The following is an 18,243-nucleotide window of genomic DNA, read 5'->3' as shown; positions in this document are numbered from 1 at the left end:
CGTCCGTATTGAGAATGGCTTCTACTGCAGGGGTGGTGAAGGTGGTGAAGGTCTTCCCCTTCAAGAGGTTTTCCCTCGACCACCACTGCAGAGAGTGAACGAGGGCTGCCGAGACAACCACTAGATCGTCCCATTGTCCGCTGGCCTGACACCATTGGCTGTTGAGCCACTCTTGCATGGGGCGCATGCACAAACATGCGTGTGGGACTAAGTAAATGCCGACGGCCATCATCCCTAACAGTCGCATGGCTTTCCGTACCGTCACCTCTCGACTGGCTAATACTGAGGGATCTGAAACAGCAAGTTTTGAACCTTTTCATTGGCGGGGAAGACAAGGCAGTCTTCTGTCCGAATCAGAGCCCCCAGAAATTGTTTGGCTTGGCTGGGGTCCAGGCTGGACTTCCTCACATTTATTGAGAATGCCAGACTGAAGAGTAGATCTATCATCTTCTGGGTGTTTGAAAGGCATGTTCCGTACGAGTCCCCTGTTATGAGCCAGTCAATGAGGTAAGAATAAACTAGAATGGACTGCCTGCGCAGGTGAGCTGCCACTACTGCCAGCCCCTTTGTAAATACCCTTGGGTCTGAGGCAATGCCGAAGGGAAGGACCTTGAAGTGATAGTGTTTGTCCTCTATCAGGAAACTTAGGTATTTTCTGTGCGCTGGCAACATTGAAATATGAAAGTATGCCTCTTTCATGTCCAATGTTGTCATGTAATTCCCCTGCGTTAGCAGAGGGATAACCTCTTGCAGCGTTATCATATGAAACTTTTGTGGTTTGACAAATTTGTTCACTGGGTGCAAGTCTAGCACAGGGCGCATGGTAAGATCCTTTTTGAGTAAAGGGAAGTACAATGAATAAATACCCTCCTTTACCTGTAGAAAGGGGACGACTTTGATTGCGCCCTTTTCCTGCAGGTTCTCAACCTCTTGCAGTAGGATCTTCAGATGTCCTGATGACAAACGTCTGGACTTTGGTGGTTGGTATCGAGGTGGCCGGCTGAAGTCGATACAGTAACTGTGGGTGACGGTCCTGAGCTCCCACTGGTCTGTGGTAATTCCCTCCCATGCATGGAACAATGAAGTTATCCGTCCCCCGTCCGGGGAGGTATGGGAGGGGACCCGGATCTGCGAGTCATTTCTGATTGGAGGCCGGGAAGCCTCTAGGGGTGGTGCGTCTACCCCTTCCTTTGCCACAGCTCTGTCCTCTAGGCAGATACTGGTTTGAGGCAGCTGACCCCTGTCCTGAGGACCATGTGTTAGCCGTTCCGTACTGGTTGTGTGGGGAACGTGGGTAAGATTGTCTGTGAAAGGAGCGGCGAGAGCTCCCACCTCGCTGATGAAAAGGCCTTTGAGTGATCTGGTTTAATGATTTCAAAGGCGCAACTTCTTTCTTCGCCGTCTCGAACGCCTCCTCTACAGCTTTACCAAACAGGTTAGATTCTTCCACCGGTTTGTTGATGAGGGATGCCCGAGTCTCTGGCTTGAACCCTGAATTTTTTAGCCATGCGTGCCTCTTCAAAAGGGTACCTTGGTCCAGAGTTCTCCCTGCTGCCTCTGCACCATCTAGGGTGTTCTTAAGGATATTATGATTCACCTGCGTTCCCATGACACAACCGACAAGAGGCGTGACCGTGTCGGTTCAGGGACCTCTTGCAGGCCTTCCTGAAGCAGATTCCACGGAACGTCGCTGTAGCTGGCCAACAGTGTAGTATTGTTGGCAATTCTGGTGGAATGGGCTGCTGCAGTAGTGACACGCTTCGCCAGGGCATACAATTTCTTGCAGTTCTTGCCCAGTGGTGCCTCACCCGTGGACAAGGGTACCCCTGCTCTTTTCCTAGTTCTAGTCACCAAAAGGGAATCTGGGGTGGCATGTCCCCGAATGTAGAGAGGGTCTGTATGATATGATATGATATTTTATTTGTATAGCGCTCATACACAGATGTTAGAGCGCAGCAAGGGAGGGGAACAAGGGAGAACACAACAACGATCTTAGTAGGCCCAGTGACATTGAGAACGGGCAAGTGCATGGGATATAGGTGAGGGGCGGAAACATTTCCCGACCCGTGGGTTCACAGCTCTTGTTTGCGATGTCGTCGGCAAAGAAGGGGCGATATGCTGTTTAATGGAGTTCAATAGAGATATAGCCTGACTTGCAGACGGTTTACCCTTCAGAATATCCTCCACGTAGTTGGTGTCCTCCACTGCTTCTTGGGTGGCAATCTGAAAAGGCTCTGCAGCTTTCTTCAGAATGGCATTAAATGCCATCTGGTCATCTATGGGAGATGCCTGTCTAATGGGAGGAGATGCAGGAGGATCTATGCACAATGTGTCTGGATCAGGGGTGTTGGTCGGTGACAGGTATGGTGCGTTATCACTGGCTACTCACCCCCCCTAATCTGGGGCCTGGTCAATAGGGTCCTCAAAGGGATCATCCTCCTGTAAATAAGGGTCCTGAGGAACCTCTTCTGGTTCTGCCAGGTCAAACAACTCCTCATGAAGAGGACAGGAGGTCCTATGAAAATTTAGAGACAGTGTGGGAAAAGGACCTCTTCACTAGGCCTCTTAGGCGTGGCAAACCTTTCTGAAAAGTCCATGAATTTTGAAAGTCTATTATACACCCCTCAAACCTATCTCTGGTCCATAAGAATGAGATAGAGGGTTCTGGTGGGGGAAGGGCTCCTCTATGGGATCTGTGTGCTTAGACCGTCGACATTTATCTGAGAGAGTCTTAGCCAGGGGCCTTCAGAATAGTCTTCCTGCCTCTCAAGGTGTGTGTACATGTCTTTCGACCTGTCCTTGGGCCTATTAGCCGCCCAAACTATCTTTGCGATGCTCTCGCGGATGTTTGGCTGGTCTGGGAGGGGTTACGGCTGTTCTAGCGGCTTGGCTATAGTTTTTGACAATGACGGAACTTTCTGCGTCGGCGCGCTCTTAAGAGGCATCTCAACGCCCTTATGAAGTTTGGTGGTGACGCCTTCGTCAGTGGAGTTCCCGGACGCATGCCGCTTAGGCGGTTGCGGGGAAGGCTGCCGACCCTGTGGATCGGTGGGTTCGGTAGAAGAAATCGGCGTACCCATTGGCGTCTTCGACCATCCCGACAAATCCGTCGAGGCGGTTCAGGGGGTTGTGTGTTTACCTTTGTGACTAATGTGTGCGTCCCTGACGCCGGGATGTACACTCCTCATAGCAGAACCGTTGGTCTGCCTGCCGGGGATGGACGGCTCGGAGCGTGGCCACTCCGAAGATAGGTCAATGGCATTCATGTCAGAGCCACAGCTGTCGCACAATTCCTCGTCACTCTCGGCGCCAGTGACGGCGGCGGGAGAGCTAACTATGGTCTGCATCATGGCGTAGGCCACCAACTGTTTAACTCGCCTGTCTTTGATCGTTTTAGGACGCAAGAGCTGGTAAGACCGACAGGACGCCTTGTGGTGATCAAGGGAGACACTTATTGCACCTCTGGTGCATGTCCTTCCAGGGGTAATTGCCTTTACAAGAAGGGCACAATTTAAAAGTTGTCCTATCCATAGCCCAAGTTTATAGCGACAGCAGAACCAGAAGGGAAAAGAGAGGGGAGAAGGAAATACATTATTGAAAAGAAATAGAGCCTCAGACCTCACTCTCCCTACTGTGTATGCCTGGCCGGGGGGCCAAGGCCATGCAGTCGACAGCATCAACTGGACCATCAGCCGTCGAAGTCTGGAGTTGTCTTCCACATTCTTTGGCGGTGGCAGTTATGTAGTCGACGAGGAAGGGGACTAGTATATAAAAGCTTAGAGGGTTTTCCCGACCTCAAAGAAAATGAGTGAAATTGTCAGGAAGTCTGAAACTAAAAAGTCTGTCACGGTCATGTCCAAAAAGCCTGATTCTTTCCCTAACACTAATAATCTAAAGTAATTGTGCAAGGATGATCTCCTTTATCCTCTTAGGCAAATGTGACTGCACAATTTGCAGGGATAGATTTCTCAACTTCACAATTCTTTATGTTATCAACTTGATACAGTTCCTTGTAAAATCTAGGTTTCCTTTGACCAATTCCATGGTCCTTGACCCTTTCAATCCCTCACATGGGTGCAGTCCCATTCACAATATAGCTTGATTCAATCTCCTGCCAAGCTAGTGTGCTCTTGTGGACTGTCTCTCTTTCATGTGGGTCCCAGACCCTTTTATTCGTCCTTATTTTAGGCGCTTGCCTTCCACATGGGTGCGAGTCCCATACTCAAGTTGTTATCATATACCTTCGGTTCACTCTTCTGCCAAACATATGACTCCTCTCTCTTGCTTGATCTTTTGGTATTGTATGTGCTTGGTTCACTCTCCTGCCAAACACCCGATTCTGCTATCTTGGTTACTCTCGGCTTCTCATATGGATGCAGGTCCCAGACTCGCAATGTCCCTTCAGGGTAGCATACCCTCCTTTTCCAAAGCTTGTATTCACACCCTTGCTTCCCCAGACCTCCAATGCCCCCAATGTCTCCTGGAAAACCAGCGTACCTGTTCCCTGCTTCTCAATAGGTTCCGGTATTTCTTCAGCCACTACATTGTTACTCAAGGCTCCAGCAGCTTGTCGTGAATGGCAGGGTCTGCAGGCGTCTCTCACTGTCCGGTGGAGCATCCTTCCTCGCCGGCGGTACGCCAGACCTGGGATGCCCAGAGGTATGTCTCGGAAGCAGCCAGTGAAGTCCTTCCAGTTTGGACCACGTTCAAGCGTTCCTTTCCCTCGCTTTGCGGCTCCCCTTGTGGCTTTTCTCTGCCCACCCAGTGCACGGCTCCCGCAGTTCCTCCTCCTTGTATCGTTCTCTCTCTTTCTCCCAGCTGAGTTCCTTTTGAACTCCCATGCTGGCTTGCTGTATTCGTTCAGGCAAATGACATCTCGTGAGAAGCTAGACCGCTCACGAGATGATCCTCAGACTCTCAATGATGACCTTCTTCATAGTCCTCACTTTCAACTCAGATGCATGATTCGCTTGTAGTTTAGGCTCGTCAAGTACATTAAAGTGGCTGACCTGGCAACAGAGCACGTTTGCTCTACCAACAGAGGGGGAAGGAGGATTTGTATTTGAGAAGGGATAGAAATGCCACGGTGGGGGAATACCACGTTCCTGCAGAATAGTCATCCCCAATGCCATAGGGGGCTTCCCTCCCCAGGTGATCCTCCCACAGTGCACCACACACATGGGGACTATTGTACTGTCGATGCACTGCCTTGTCCCCATGGGAAAGGTCGCCCCCTAGGGGAGGAGGGACGACATCCTCAGATTTGTCAGACAATACTTTGCCAACACGCGCATGGACAAGTGAGAGGACAACCATCAACACACCCATCCCAACAAGACAGCATAGAACAAGAGCACATGCCAATTAAATATCCATCACAACAAGACAGCAAAGACCTAAGCAAGCATACATACAGGTCAACGCAAACACCCTACCAAAAGAGAGGAGAGGCCCATAAACCAATCATCCACAAGGGAATTTAAACCTATCAACATGAGACTACACACCCAGCCGTCCTAGAGAGAGTGCAAACCTGTCACCATACCAAACAGCAAGAGAGACAGATAAACATAACCATCAACAAGACAGAATAAAGAGATTAATGCAACCATCGACAAGAGAGGCAAGAGGTTATGCAGCCGTGTGGGAGTTGGGGGCTCCCACATTGGGCCGGAGGCAGATTACCAAATCCACCACCCGACTTCCCGTGCCGCCGGGACTTATAATGTCCGGTGGCACCAGGAAGTCAGGCGGCGGATTCGGTAATATATAACATCGCCTTGATGCCCAAGGGTTTAGCACGTTATATAAATGGAAAAATAAATAAATAAATAAAGCTTGGTCAACAAAAAACATCTTAACATGAGAGTACAGACCCATCAACAAAAACATCTGACACTAGAGTATAGACCCATCACATCAACACAGCAATCTGAACGAGAGTATATACCCATCAGAGTGCCCATCAACAAGAGAATATCCCGTGGTCTTCAACCTGTGGCTCTCCAGGGGTTTGGGACTAGAGCCAATGAGATTTGCAGTCCGAAACATCTGGAGAACCAACGGTTCGAGAGCCCTTGTAGACCCATCCAAACAACCATGAACACAAGAGACCCATCATCAGCACATCCTTAAACAAGACAGAACAGCCCCATCTATGCTCCCTTGAACAAGAGAACAGTGAGCCATCACCACAACCATGCCAACAGGAGAGTAAAGATCAATCAAAACAGGGGTACATATTTCAAGAAGACAGCCATAGTCGCTCACCACCTCAATTCTACATATGCATACAGCACACCAATTCTTACTCACATAGAGTCAATTATCACTAGTCGATGGCTAGTAGCGAGTGCACATTTTGAGCCTGAATCAACACATTCATCAACAAGTGATTAGGAACCCATCAACAATAGAGTATAAAACTGACCAGTCATGGACGAAGTGGTCAACAATCCCAGGTCCTACTGAGGGAGAGGATTGCGGTCTGTCCCTGTGATCGCCTCGTTTCCTGTGTTGTGTGAGCAAATACCTGCATTGCTATAGTGCTCTCTACTTTGATAGAAGCCAGACTTACTGTGATAGGCCCATCCTGACCCGCATCTTCCCACCACTGATAGGAGAGCTGGAAGGAATAAGAAGGGAGACTTGACAATGCTTAGCCCTGACCAATACACGTCACCGACCACCTCAGTGTTCTCTCCTGTAATGCACAGTGTATCTCGATGTGGCTGTAACTTATGCCAAGGACAGGTCAACACTCAGGGGCCTTCTTGGTGTTCAAGTCCCTCATCACAACCACTCAGCTTGTACCTGAGACTGGAGCTGCTCCTTCTCCTGTGTGGAGAACTCTGTCTGGCAGTGAAGGGGTACGTCCATCTGGTGCACAATCTCCTGCATTGCTTCCATCATAGCATCACACTCCTCTGGAGAGAAGATCCCTTCCAGGACCAAAAAGCCATCTTCATGGAACTGCAAAATGAGCAAAAAAACTTCAGAGGATGCAGGTGTTCACAGGTTGGAAAATCTACAGTATCTCAAATTAAGAAAAGTGTGTATGTTTAGTACAGCGGGTGGGTATTCAAGAAGCACTTAAAGAATATCTCAACTCACAAAAATGGAACTGCTCCTAGATCATGCATGCTAACCTAGCAGCACTTCACTGCTCAGACATACAGCCCAGCACTGCTGCTAGCACACATGTATAGCCTGTCCCTCTGTCTTCTCACACTTGCAAGGTCCATGACAGCTGCCCGATCACACCTACAGCTCTAGCACTGCTGTTAGCTCACTCCTGCTGACCCTAAGCTGCTTGCAACTCGGAAACGTAGCACAAGCCCATTACTGCTCTCGGCTGACAGGGACTGCCCAGGTACTACTGCTATCACACACATGCACCCACAGGACTGCAGCAAGCTCAGAGTAATAGCCTAGTCAATGATATAATTTCAAAAATCATGGTCGCCTCCTAGCCACCCGCACGAAAATGGATCGCACACACCGCTTCCCAGGTCTGTAGAAACCTCAACAGTGATAAAAAAAAGTCTTGACATTTTCTTGGACACTAGGCTCACAGTACAACCACAAGTGTTAAGAAAGTAGGTTTTCAACAATATCACTCCACTCACCGCCTTCATGCCCCACTCCTGCCAGGACACCTTTGGCAACCACAACATGGACACAGAGATATGCATCGGTAATGGGACTCCGCACCCCCAGGTGGTCCACGTTCCAACATGAAGGACGTTCCCCAATCCAACATGGCCACCACACAAGCCTACACATAGTAAGCATGACGTGTTCTGGCTGTTCCTTACTAACAGAAACAGAAGAAAATGTGAGCAGCTCAGCAGCATCTCGCAACTGATCTGGACTCCGAGATCATGCTTGTACCCCGTTCAAGACTCTGTATAGGTAATTCCTACCCCCCTAATTCTCACTGTTTATCCACATTCTTGTTTGTTCCTCATTCTAGTCCAAGAAACCCATCTTATGCTCTTGACCTGCTGTTTTATCACTCTGCAGCTCCTGACCGATTCGATTGTTATCAGGAGCGGAATTACATAAGTCGCTCCTGCCAGGAAGAGCGGGCCACTCCTACACCCTGTTCTATATTTTACAGGAGGTGGGCTCGCTTCTTATAATAGTTGTGACATATCCTCCAGATTCCCGAGAGGCATCTTTCTAGAACCTCGCTGGCATAACAGATGACATACATGCCAACCCTCCCGATTTAGGCGGGAGAGTCCCCATTTTCCGGTGAAAAATATTGCTATTTTTCACTAACTCCCGCCTGAAATAGCTGTAGCCCCAATTCATTCATATGGGGAAATGTTTGTCTGCCGATTTCCCTGTGGAAATCTCCCTTCCAGGTGTGTCTGAATGTTGGCATGCATGAGATGATGAGACGCTCACATTATCCCTCTTGAATCATGGAATTAACTTGAAACACTTGTGTATAGGCGCGTTATAAATGCCATATCATATCATAACTACGGCCCTTCGTAGGTTACACAAGCAAGTAAATGCTTCTCGACAAGAGAGCGCCCTTTTGTATCAAACCATGACTGGTTTACAGGGAAAGGTAGAAAAGCTGTCCGGGAAGGTTGCTGGTATTGGTCACCCTTGGTACCATCAGTGGGGCTCGGGCCGGTACTTCCAATCCACCCACAGGACATTCTGAGGTCTGCTCAATGCTTACACCAGCTACCTTATCTGCACCAGTATACAGACCAAGCATCCCTTCTCCGCCCATGCCTAATAAATACGATGGCAATCCAAGAGAATTATAAGCATTCTGCACTCAATGTCACATTCATTACCTCAATAGTCCTACCCTTTATGTTACAGATCAAGCCAAGATTGCCTTAATTCTCTTGAATTTAGAAAAGACTGCACTATCGTGGGCCACCCCGTATGTAGAAAGCAACAACCTTATCCTATTCAAATTTGATAACTTTTATTCAGCCTTCCATGCTATGTTTGACCGGCAATACACTTCCCAAACAATCAGGAACTATTTAGTCAACATTTGTCAGGGAAATAAGGATTTGCTCACTTACATAGCTCATTTTCCTTGTCTTGCCGCACAAGACATGCAACTTATTTTTGAGGATGAAGGGAGGATTTAAAAGACGCTCTCAGTCAAGTTGTCCTTCCACCCGAGACACTGGCAGAATACATCTCTTTAGTGGTTTCACTGGACCAAAGAATGGGGGAACAAAGAGGTGAAATAAGAAATTACGACTACAGACAAGCCGTTATCTGGTTAGAACCAGACATCCATCCCTGTGTTTCAGAAGTAGAAGCCATGCTATACAGTGGCAGTGCCAGAGCACCCTTGTCCTTAGATGAGAAAGACTGTAGACGACGGATGAATCTCTGTTTCTACTCCAGGGATTCTGGCCATCCCATTCGGTTTTGTCCTAAGAGAATTCCGCTGCCGAAGGGAAATGAAACAGCTTGTTGGTAAATGGGAAGGAATTAACAAGCTCCCCAAGACTCCTTCCCTGTAACATTTCCCCAGTGGTACCCGCTCAAACACCCCACCTCTACATTCCGGTTAGCTTACAAATGAAGAGGTCACCATGCCCCAGGACCCAGGCTCTCATAGACAGCGGTGCAACAGGCAATTAGATTGACCTAATGTTTGCCAAGACAGCCAAGATACTGCTAATGTCTAAAAAGGTACCACAATCTGTGCTAAATTTCAGGCCCTAAAGCCTAACACACAACTGTTTCCTGTCTGACCTGTGAGCTGTATCATAAGGAAGATATATATGTGTTGCTGCTAGTGCAGCCCCCCATTTTCTGGTCGTTCTTGGCATCCCATGGATCACTAGCCATAACCCGCAAATAGACTGGATTACAGGAAAGATTACTTTAAAAAAAACCTTCCGCCTCAAGACACCCCCACTGATCTCCAGTTGGGGGAAACCAACAGGAAACCTTAGACCAAGTGTGTACTGCAAGGTAGGGCTTTGGATGGGACCTTTATCCCAGGGAACATACCTTTGGAGTATGGGGACTTTACATGGGTTTTTGATACAGTAGAAGTAGGTAAGCTTCCTCTGCACCGTCCTTACGATTGTCGGATAGACTTTGTACCCAGAGCACAAATGGCTTATTGCAGAACCTATGCTTTGCGCCACTCTACTTCTCCCGCTGGAGCCCCAATATTCTTTATACCAAAAAAGGAGGTCTCTGAATTGATGCCTTGTGTAGACTACAGGCAAATGAATGATATCACCATCAAGAAAAGATACCCTCTTCCACTAATCCAAGTACTCAAAGACCAAGCGTGGAACAGTAGCATCTACACAAAATTGGATCTCAAAGGTGCATACCATTTGGTGAGAATATTCCGTGGGACAAGTGGAAAACTGCATTCCGCACCAGGTTTGGACAGTACAGGTATTTAGCAATGGCATTCGGCTTGTGTAATACCCCTGGCAGCCTTCCAGCATTTCTTAAACGACCTGTTGAAGGACGTCTTAGATGTTGCATAGCCATCTACCTTGATGACATCCTCATCTATTCCACCACTTTTTCGGAACACATGGGACATGAACATAAAGTGCCTAAAAGACTCCAACAGCATTGGCTATATGCCAACCTATCCAGATGCAACTTTCATCAAGAAAGGATAGCTGGAGGCAGCTATGGCCGAAATCAAAACATCACTGGACCTGAAAATTGGAGCAGTACAAGAGGATGTTAACCTATTGAGGCAAGATGTAAAGAAAATAGCGGAACGCACGGGAGAACTGGAGAAGGAAGCAAAATCCAACATAGCTGCCTGCACGTCACACGCCTCAGAGATCCACATACTGCGGCAACAAGTGTGCAACTTGGAAAACAGAGCAGAGGAAGCGGAGAGACAGGCCCAGAGAAACAACATACGCATCGTGGGGCTACCGGAAGGCGAAGAACGACCGAACCCCACCGATTACTTGGAGACCATGTTACTGCAAGAAATAGAGGGAGGGATACTCACCCAGGGTTTGCGGTGGAGAGAGCGCATAGAGCCCTGACGAGGAAACCCCTCCCCCCCAACCCCCCCTGCCAAGACTCATAATTGCCAAAATCCTGAACTACTGAGACAGGGAGAAGATCCTGGAATTCTTCCGGAAAGGGGGTACAATACAAAGGGCATCCGCATCTATAACGGCATACCCAGACTATACTCTTCTAGTGCAGAGAAGGAGACTGAATTATGGGGCAGTGAAGAAGAGGTTGCGAGAGGCGGACTTTAAGTACATGTTGATGTACCCAGCAAAATTGAAAGTGTTTCACAGAAACAGGGGCCTTTTTTTGATACCCCGGAGGAAGCGACGGAGTGGCTAGATGGGCAGAAATGCCCGTCGGGGACAGACACACAGAAGGAGGACGGCACAGAGAAGTGAGGCGGCGGCTCTAGAGGCTGAGGTGCTGTATAACTATGACATTGGACTGGAATATAAGATAGAGCAAGTGTAAACCGGGAGAAGAATCAGGTTTCAGTAGAAGAATGTGGGCGCACATAATATAATCAGGCATGATTGCGGGAGATACAACGGACCCACTCTCACACCCCAGTAGTTAGTTTAGATAGGTTACCGATAGTGTGGTAACCTCCTTCTGAGTTCCTAGTACCGGCCAGCCGAGATAGGACTAAATGCGGGATCGCCTGAGATCCAGGGACGGAGCTGGGCAACAGTTGGGGACGGGGAGGGCGGGGGGCGGGAGGAGAGTTGGGGGATTTGCAGTGTTAGTTGTTGGGAAACGAGCTTACACACAGGACAATGGAGGGGACTGGATATGGTCGAAATATCAGGGACCTTAAGATAATTACCTGTAATGTCAGGGGGCTCAACGGTTACCTGAAGAGGAACATGATTATGATGTACTTAAGAAGGCAGAAAATAGATATAGCCCTAATACAGGAAACACATCTCACGAAAGAGAAAGAAGAGGTGATACAGAGGAAATGGAAGGGGACCATCATAGGTGCAACGTACTCGGCTTATGCCAGAGGGGTGATCACTTGGGTAGCACCGCATGTCCCCTTTCCAACTGCTACAGACCACTATAGATGCGGACGGGAGGATGGTGGCAATAGGCGGCTGGTAGAAAATAAAGAAATATACATTATCAATACATATGCCCCGAATCAGGACACAGTGGCTTACTTCAAGACCCTATACAGTAAAATTAGCCCGTACCTGGGGGGGAGGGCAGTGATATGGAGAGGCGACTTTAACTGTACATTAGACCCAAGGGTAGACAGGTCAGACGGGAAATCAGACAAACCCACCCCCGCTGCCAAACCCTAAAGACCCTGTTAACAGACATCCGGCTAGACGATATGTGGAGGGGTTACATCACCCACCCAATAGACAGTATTCGCATTACTCTGCCACACAAGACTTGGCGGAAATAGTGCGATCAGAGTACAAGGTGAGGGTCCTCTCGGACCACTCGCCACTGGTCTTAACATGGCAATATCTGCCTCCGAGAGCTAGGATCCCAACGTGGCGACTCAAAGCTGAAGCATTGAAAGACACAGTATTCAGGGAGGACCTGAGAGAGGAAATTATAGAATACTCTGGAAAGAACAATGGGAGTGTTGAATCGGCCGGCACTCTATGGGAAGCATTTAAGGTGGTGATGAGAGGATCAGCTATAGCCAAATCCAAAGGGCTGTGCAGGGAGGCATACTAAGGGAACTGCAGAAGGCAGAGGCGAAACTGGAGACAGTTTTGGGAAAAGGAGGTAACTCCTGGGAGGATGCTGAAACCATAGGCCAACTGCAGCAGGAATGTGTAGGGAGAGATTGTGCAATCTAAACAATAAGAAATACATAGAGATGCAACACGCGGGTGGAGAAAAACCGGGGAGATTGCTAGCATGGTTTTATAAAAGTGAGACCCCCAGACCAACGATCAGAGCAGTAGTGGGGGAGAGTGGGCAAATACTGGATACCCAAGAGGGCGTGAACGGAGAGTTCCTTGAATTCTATAAACGATTGTACGTGGAAGAAGGATGGAGCGACAGTAGGGAGATAATGGACACACTGGAGGATATTGGCTTGCCAAAAATAAGCGCTGAAGAGCAAGAGGACCTAGATGCCCCAATTACATTGGAAGAATAAGAAGCAGTGGTGGAGCAACTACCCACCAGCAAGACCCCGGGAGCGGATGGACTCCCCAGTGAGTTTACAAAATGTATAGGAATGACATGCTCCCTCCACTGCTTGCGATGTTAAATGAGGCATTTGAAACAGGGACGTTACCAGAATCCCTGAGAAAAGCGATCATTATCCCACTTCCTAAACCCAATAAGCCAAACACGGACTGCGGGTCGTATAGACCACTGTCGATGCTGAACCAAGACACAAGATACTGATGGCGGTGTTAGCAAATAGAATGAGACGAGTCATAAGCAGATTAATACACCCTGATCAGTCCGGATACGTCCCGTGCAGAAGCATATCAGACAACCTCAGACGACTTCACCGGGTCATAGAACACACAGAAGGAGACTCGAGCGAGATTGCAATTATATCATTAGATGCAGTGAAGGCCTTTGACTCCATCAATTGGCCTTGGCTGATGGCAGTTCTGAGAAAATATGGGATGGGTCACGGGTACCTTAAGTGGGTGAAATTACTGTATAGTGCACTGCTAGCCAGAGTTAAGACGGGAGCAATCATTTCTGCGAGGTGGCAACCCAGTAGGGGTACCAGACAAGGATGCCCTTGGTCTCCGATGCTGTACATTCTAGCATTGGAACCCCTGGCGATATACTTGAGACACCAATATGAGGTAGTCGGGATCTACACAAAAGGGGGACCGCACTTAATTTCATTATATGCAGATGACATGTTACTATACTTGAGATACACAGAGGAAAACCTCCAATACATTCTAGAAGTAATGGAGCGATTTGCGTTGCTCTCTGGCATCGCAGTTAATCCCAAGTAATTGTGTATATTTCCCCTAGGGAGCTATGTAGGGGTCCCACACGAACAACTGCCAGTCTTACAAATACCATGGGAGACCAGCACTTTAAGATACCTGGGGATTGACATTTATCACACGCTAGAAGCAGAATATAAACACAACACTGAGAAAGCAGTAGTGAACCTTGAAAATAGCATGAGGTTCTGGACTAAGCTCCCCTTGGCCATGATGGGAAGGGGGTGCTGTTGAAGATGGTTGTATTGCCTAGACTACTACATTTTTTTGGGAACATACCATACATGATACCAAAGCGCTTCTTTGTCAAACTCCAGAGCATATGCAGGGGCTTTATTTGGCATGGAACTAGGAACAGAATTGCCCTATGGAAGTTTCAGAACACGTATGATAAAGAGGGTATAAAACTGCCTAATTTTGAGATCTATTACTTGGCCAGTCAACTGCAATACGTGGCCAAATGGTTAACGGAAGACTCGACCTCAGAGTCCAGACTGTTGAGATCGGAGTGTGCCCCGTTTTTTCTGAAAGAAGTGATATGGCTGCCCAAACCTGAATTAAAAGGGCACCCAGCGATATTGGAATTGGGATGGAAGATATGGCGCAAAGCTTGTCAGGTCATAGAGAACCCAACCCTGTGCTCTCCGCAAGTGCCGCCAGTGGCCTTGACCGGACGAAACGTGCAACTGAGGAAGACGATTCGTAGGCAATGGGAACCGGTGGGGATCGCAACAGTGGGAGACATATGGCAGGAGGGGGAGGTAAAGGAATTCGGGGTGTTGGCAGAAGAAATGGGGCTACACGTAGGGCAGTATATTACTTCTACTAGAATGGTATGGCGGATCAGAGAGACATGGTCTGACATAATACTGGAAGATCAACCTGACGCGGCCATAGAAACGATATATGATATAGCAGACGGAGGGCATGAGATTTCTCGAATCTATTAGCTATTGATGTCCAGGGTGGGAAAGGAAGTGGCCCAATTAAGACAACATTGGGAAGAAGTAGTCGGGGAACCCATGAGTGACGGGCTATGGGAACGGGCTCAAGGGTACGATAAAAAAGTGTCTAGGAACGCGAGGCTACAACAAATACAGCTATATGTAACCCACGGGGCATACATGACCCCCCCCAGAGGATAGCTCGGTTTAAGAACGCCAAACGACAAACATACCCCGAATGCGGGGAAGAAAACGCAGAGATGGCACACATGTTTTGGGCATGTCCAGAAATTGAGAAGTTCTGGGGAGAAGTAGCCCACCGACTAAATGAGAAGGGGATCAAGATAAATGTTGAATCAGTGTGGGCATGCATGGTAGGGGGTTCTCTAGACCGCGCCAACTGAAACATATGAGCAAGCTTAAGGACTTGACATATATACTTGCCAAGTGCAGAATTGCCATAGGGTGGAAGGCATGCAACAGACCGATGGTAGAAGTCTGGTGGAATGACCTTCAGAAATGGACCGAAGCCGAAACGGCAGTGTGGCATGAAGCGGGTAGCAGGAGAGGGGAGGAGGAAGCAGAAACCCTGACGGCCTGGAAACACTTAGTGGCCACATTGTATGGTTCCACCGAGGACTGCTTAAGCGACCAGGAATCTGTTGAGAATAAGGAAGGGGAGGTTCCCCCGGAAGAAGGAGAAGCAGAATGCGAAGTGGAGTAGGCTCGAGTTGGGGGGAGGGCAATGGGTAAGCGGCAGATACTTAACGATATGTACAAGATGCTAAAGTATTATGATAAGTACTGCTGGTTTTGTTGAATGTTGATTGTTTGTTGTAAAAACCAATAAAATTGATTTAAAAAAAAATATCCTGTATCGTAAGAATTGGGGAAGTGAATCCTGCATTGTAAGAGTTGAATGAGAAAGATACGATTGACAAGATTGGCAAGAGTGAACCTTGAAGAGGGATACCGATAAAAGTCACGAAGTACAGTGTGTTGGCAGGAGTGAAACTGACCGAGGGATGTCCACAGTGAACTGTTTAGCAAAAGTTAGCAGAGGGATGCTAACAAAAAGTGGCGAGGCCTGAAGTCCCTATGGATAGTGTGTTGACAGGAGTGAACCCGACCTAGGGAGGCCGAGAAAAAGGGGCAAAGCCTGAAGAACTGTTTAAAAAGACATTAAGATTTGTGAATGCAAGGAGTATTGTGAGACCAGGGGAAGTGGATTGCCCCCCTTGGCATTTGGATCCGAGCCCTGTAGAGGGAGATCCCAAAAGAAAGGCCTGCGCTCGATCGAGGGAAGCCTAGGGGTCCGAGCCCGAAAGACAGAGACCCAGGGGTGGAAAGTCATCACCCAAAAGTCAATTTGGGAAGGAGCTTGTTTGTTTTGTTGTTCTGCTGCCTGCCGCCCACTGCCAGAAGAGCCACCATCAAAGAGCGCAGGACGAAGGAAGATCAAGAGAGCAGCAAGGATCTTGAGACAGCCATTGCTAGGTTGTCTTGCAAGTAAGGTCTTTACAGTTTTTTTTAATACAGTGCACTGTATACACTGTATATATTTTTAAAGACATTTTATATTTTTAAAGAACTCTTTTTATATTTATGTGTTTTATCAGTAGCGCAGCTGCTTAGGAGTAACTTAAGTTGTATATAGTGTCTTGTGCTCTGCCCCTTTTGTAAAAAACTCACAAAATCCTGCTGAGGTACCGGAAAAGTATATAAGAAAGCTTTTAACAACTAAAGAACTGTACACCAACACTCCTTTTATCCGCCTTTCCTTTTGTGCTCGAGTTACTCTAACCTTGTGTTTCCTCCTTGGGACTATTTGGGGAACCAACCTGCCCTGACCTCTTGATCTTCCCTACCCTTAGCTTCTTCCTATCAAAGTACACCAGGGTGATCTTGAACCCAGGAGAGCGGGGTTTGGAGACAAATAAGAGGCGGGTCAAGTTTTAAGTGAAGGGTTAAGCTGTATATTGTGTGCCTGCCTACACCTGTCTCCCTAGAAGTTCACCCCGCTACATTTCTTGGAGGCACTGCTGAGATCACCTTTGGTGTGCCTATACCCTCCCTATCCTACCTACTCACCCTATACCTAACTTTTTACATCCCTGGGGTAGTGTATAGTTTGAAAAAAAATGAAACTTACGCTAGCAATCCGTTTTTTGGTGCAGGTTTTGGATAGGGATTTATATATATATTATTATAATCACTGTGTTTTTTGATTTTACAGGGATTTGCCACCTTATTTGACAGGCGAGTACCATCCTCATAGATCGGCTTCTAGGAGCCAGCTGGGCTGAAGGTGAGGGGGTTAATCCTGACCATTGCTTTATCAGAGGTGATGTCCCTTGGAGCACATCTCTACACCAGATGCTCAGGATGACTGAGTCCCTAGAGACCCTCACTGGCCAGGTTAAATGCCTGGGTAAAGCCCCTGGCCCAGCAGGAACCAGTATCCTGGTCTGCTATGGGGCTAATGAAGTTGATCCTGAGACATTGCCCTTTACCATCCATGGTGGAGACCCTGTAGTGTCATGTCATATCCTCTCTGGGCATTGACCACCTCAACAGGGTTGCAGGCTTGCGCACCAGTCAGACCACCTATGCTTAGCCCAAATCCTGCCTTGCCGAGCGCTGCGCAGCATCATCCTGCAGCTCCCAGTGTAGATGCTATCATGGCTGCGCCCGTAAGCACCCCTATCCTACCAGGGCCTAGAGCATGTGCCAGTGCTACACCAGAGGATAGAGGCGCCAAACTGATCACTTCCTCCGTGGAGGATGCTTTCAAGGACATGTTACACAAGGCCATCGTGACACCATCTGAGCATGGCCCCTATGTCTGCCTTAGACCCTTCTCTGGGGAGAAACCAACCCTGAGGGGTTAAGAAGAATACCAACTTTGGGCAGACCAGACCACCAACCTCTGCTACACGAAACCAGATGATAGACGATTGGAGAGCTACAGACCGGGAGAAGAGGCACTGCATAATTGAGAGTCTGCACGGTCCCGCATTGAAAGTCCTGCAGGCACTCCATGGCATGCATCCAGACCCCACAGCAAAAGACGTCATGTAAACGCTGGATGGAGTGTTTGGAGCCAGTGAGTCCAGGACAGAGCTGACGAAGTATTATGCCACCCGCCTCTAACAGGGTGAGCGTCTCGCCATATATCAGGCCAGGACCAAGCTGATTCTTCAGCTGGCTTTGCAACGGAAGGGGATTGAGCTGAAAAAGCCTGAACCTGGTCAGGCTGCAACAGGTCATGTGTATGGCCATATCTCTGCCACTGTTACTTCTGCAGCTACAACTCTTGAGAATGGACCCAGAGACCACCA

At 48.2% G+C, this 18,243-nt stretch overlaps 1 protein-coding gene across 2 annotated transcripts in view; it reads right to left on the bottom strand.

Moving 5' to 3' along the window:
- The window catches only part of PHYHD1 (phytanoyl-CoA dioxygenase domain containing 1), a 139,077-nt gene that overhangs the window by 103,088 nt on the left and 17,746 nt on the right, over nucleotides 1–18,243 (bottom strand). For both annotated transcript variants that reach the window (XM_069609199.1, XM_069609200.1), the window contains exon 2: nucleotides 6,814–6,972. In XM_069609199.1, the coding sequence (XP_069465300.1) occupies nucleotides 6,814–6,972 (159 nt within the window). The remainder of the gene's footprint in view (nucleotides 1–6,813; nucleotides 6,973–18,243) is intronic.

Source organism: Ambystoma mexicanum, chromosome 8 (assembly GCF_040938575.1).
Source record: "Ambystoma mexicanum isolate Mex_15411 chromosome 8, UKY_AmexF1_1, whole genome shotgun sequence".
NCBI classification, from domain to species: domain Eukaryota; kingdom Metazoa; phylum Chordata; class Amphibia; order Caudata; family Ambystomatidae; genus Ambystoma; species Ambystoma mexicanum.
The sequence above is the reverse complement of the archived record's forward strand: the minus strand, read 5'-3'. Positions and strand labels throughout refer to the sequence as shown.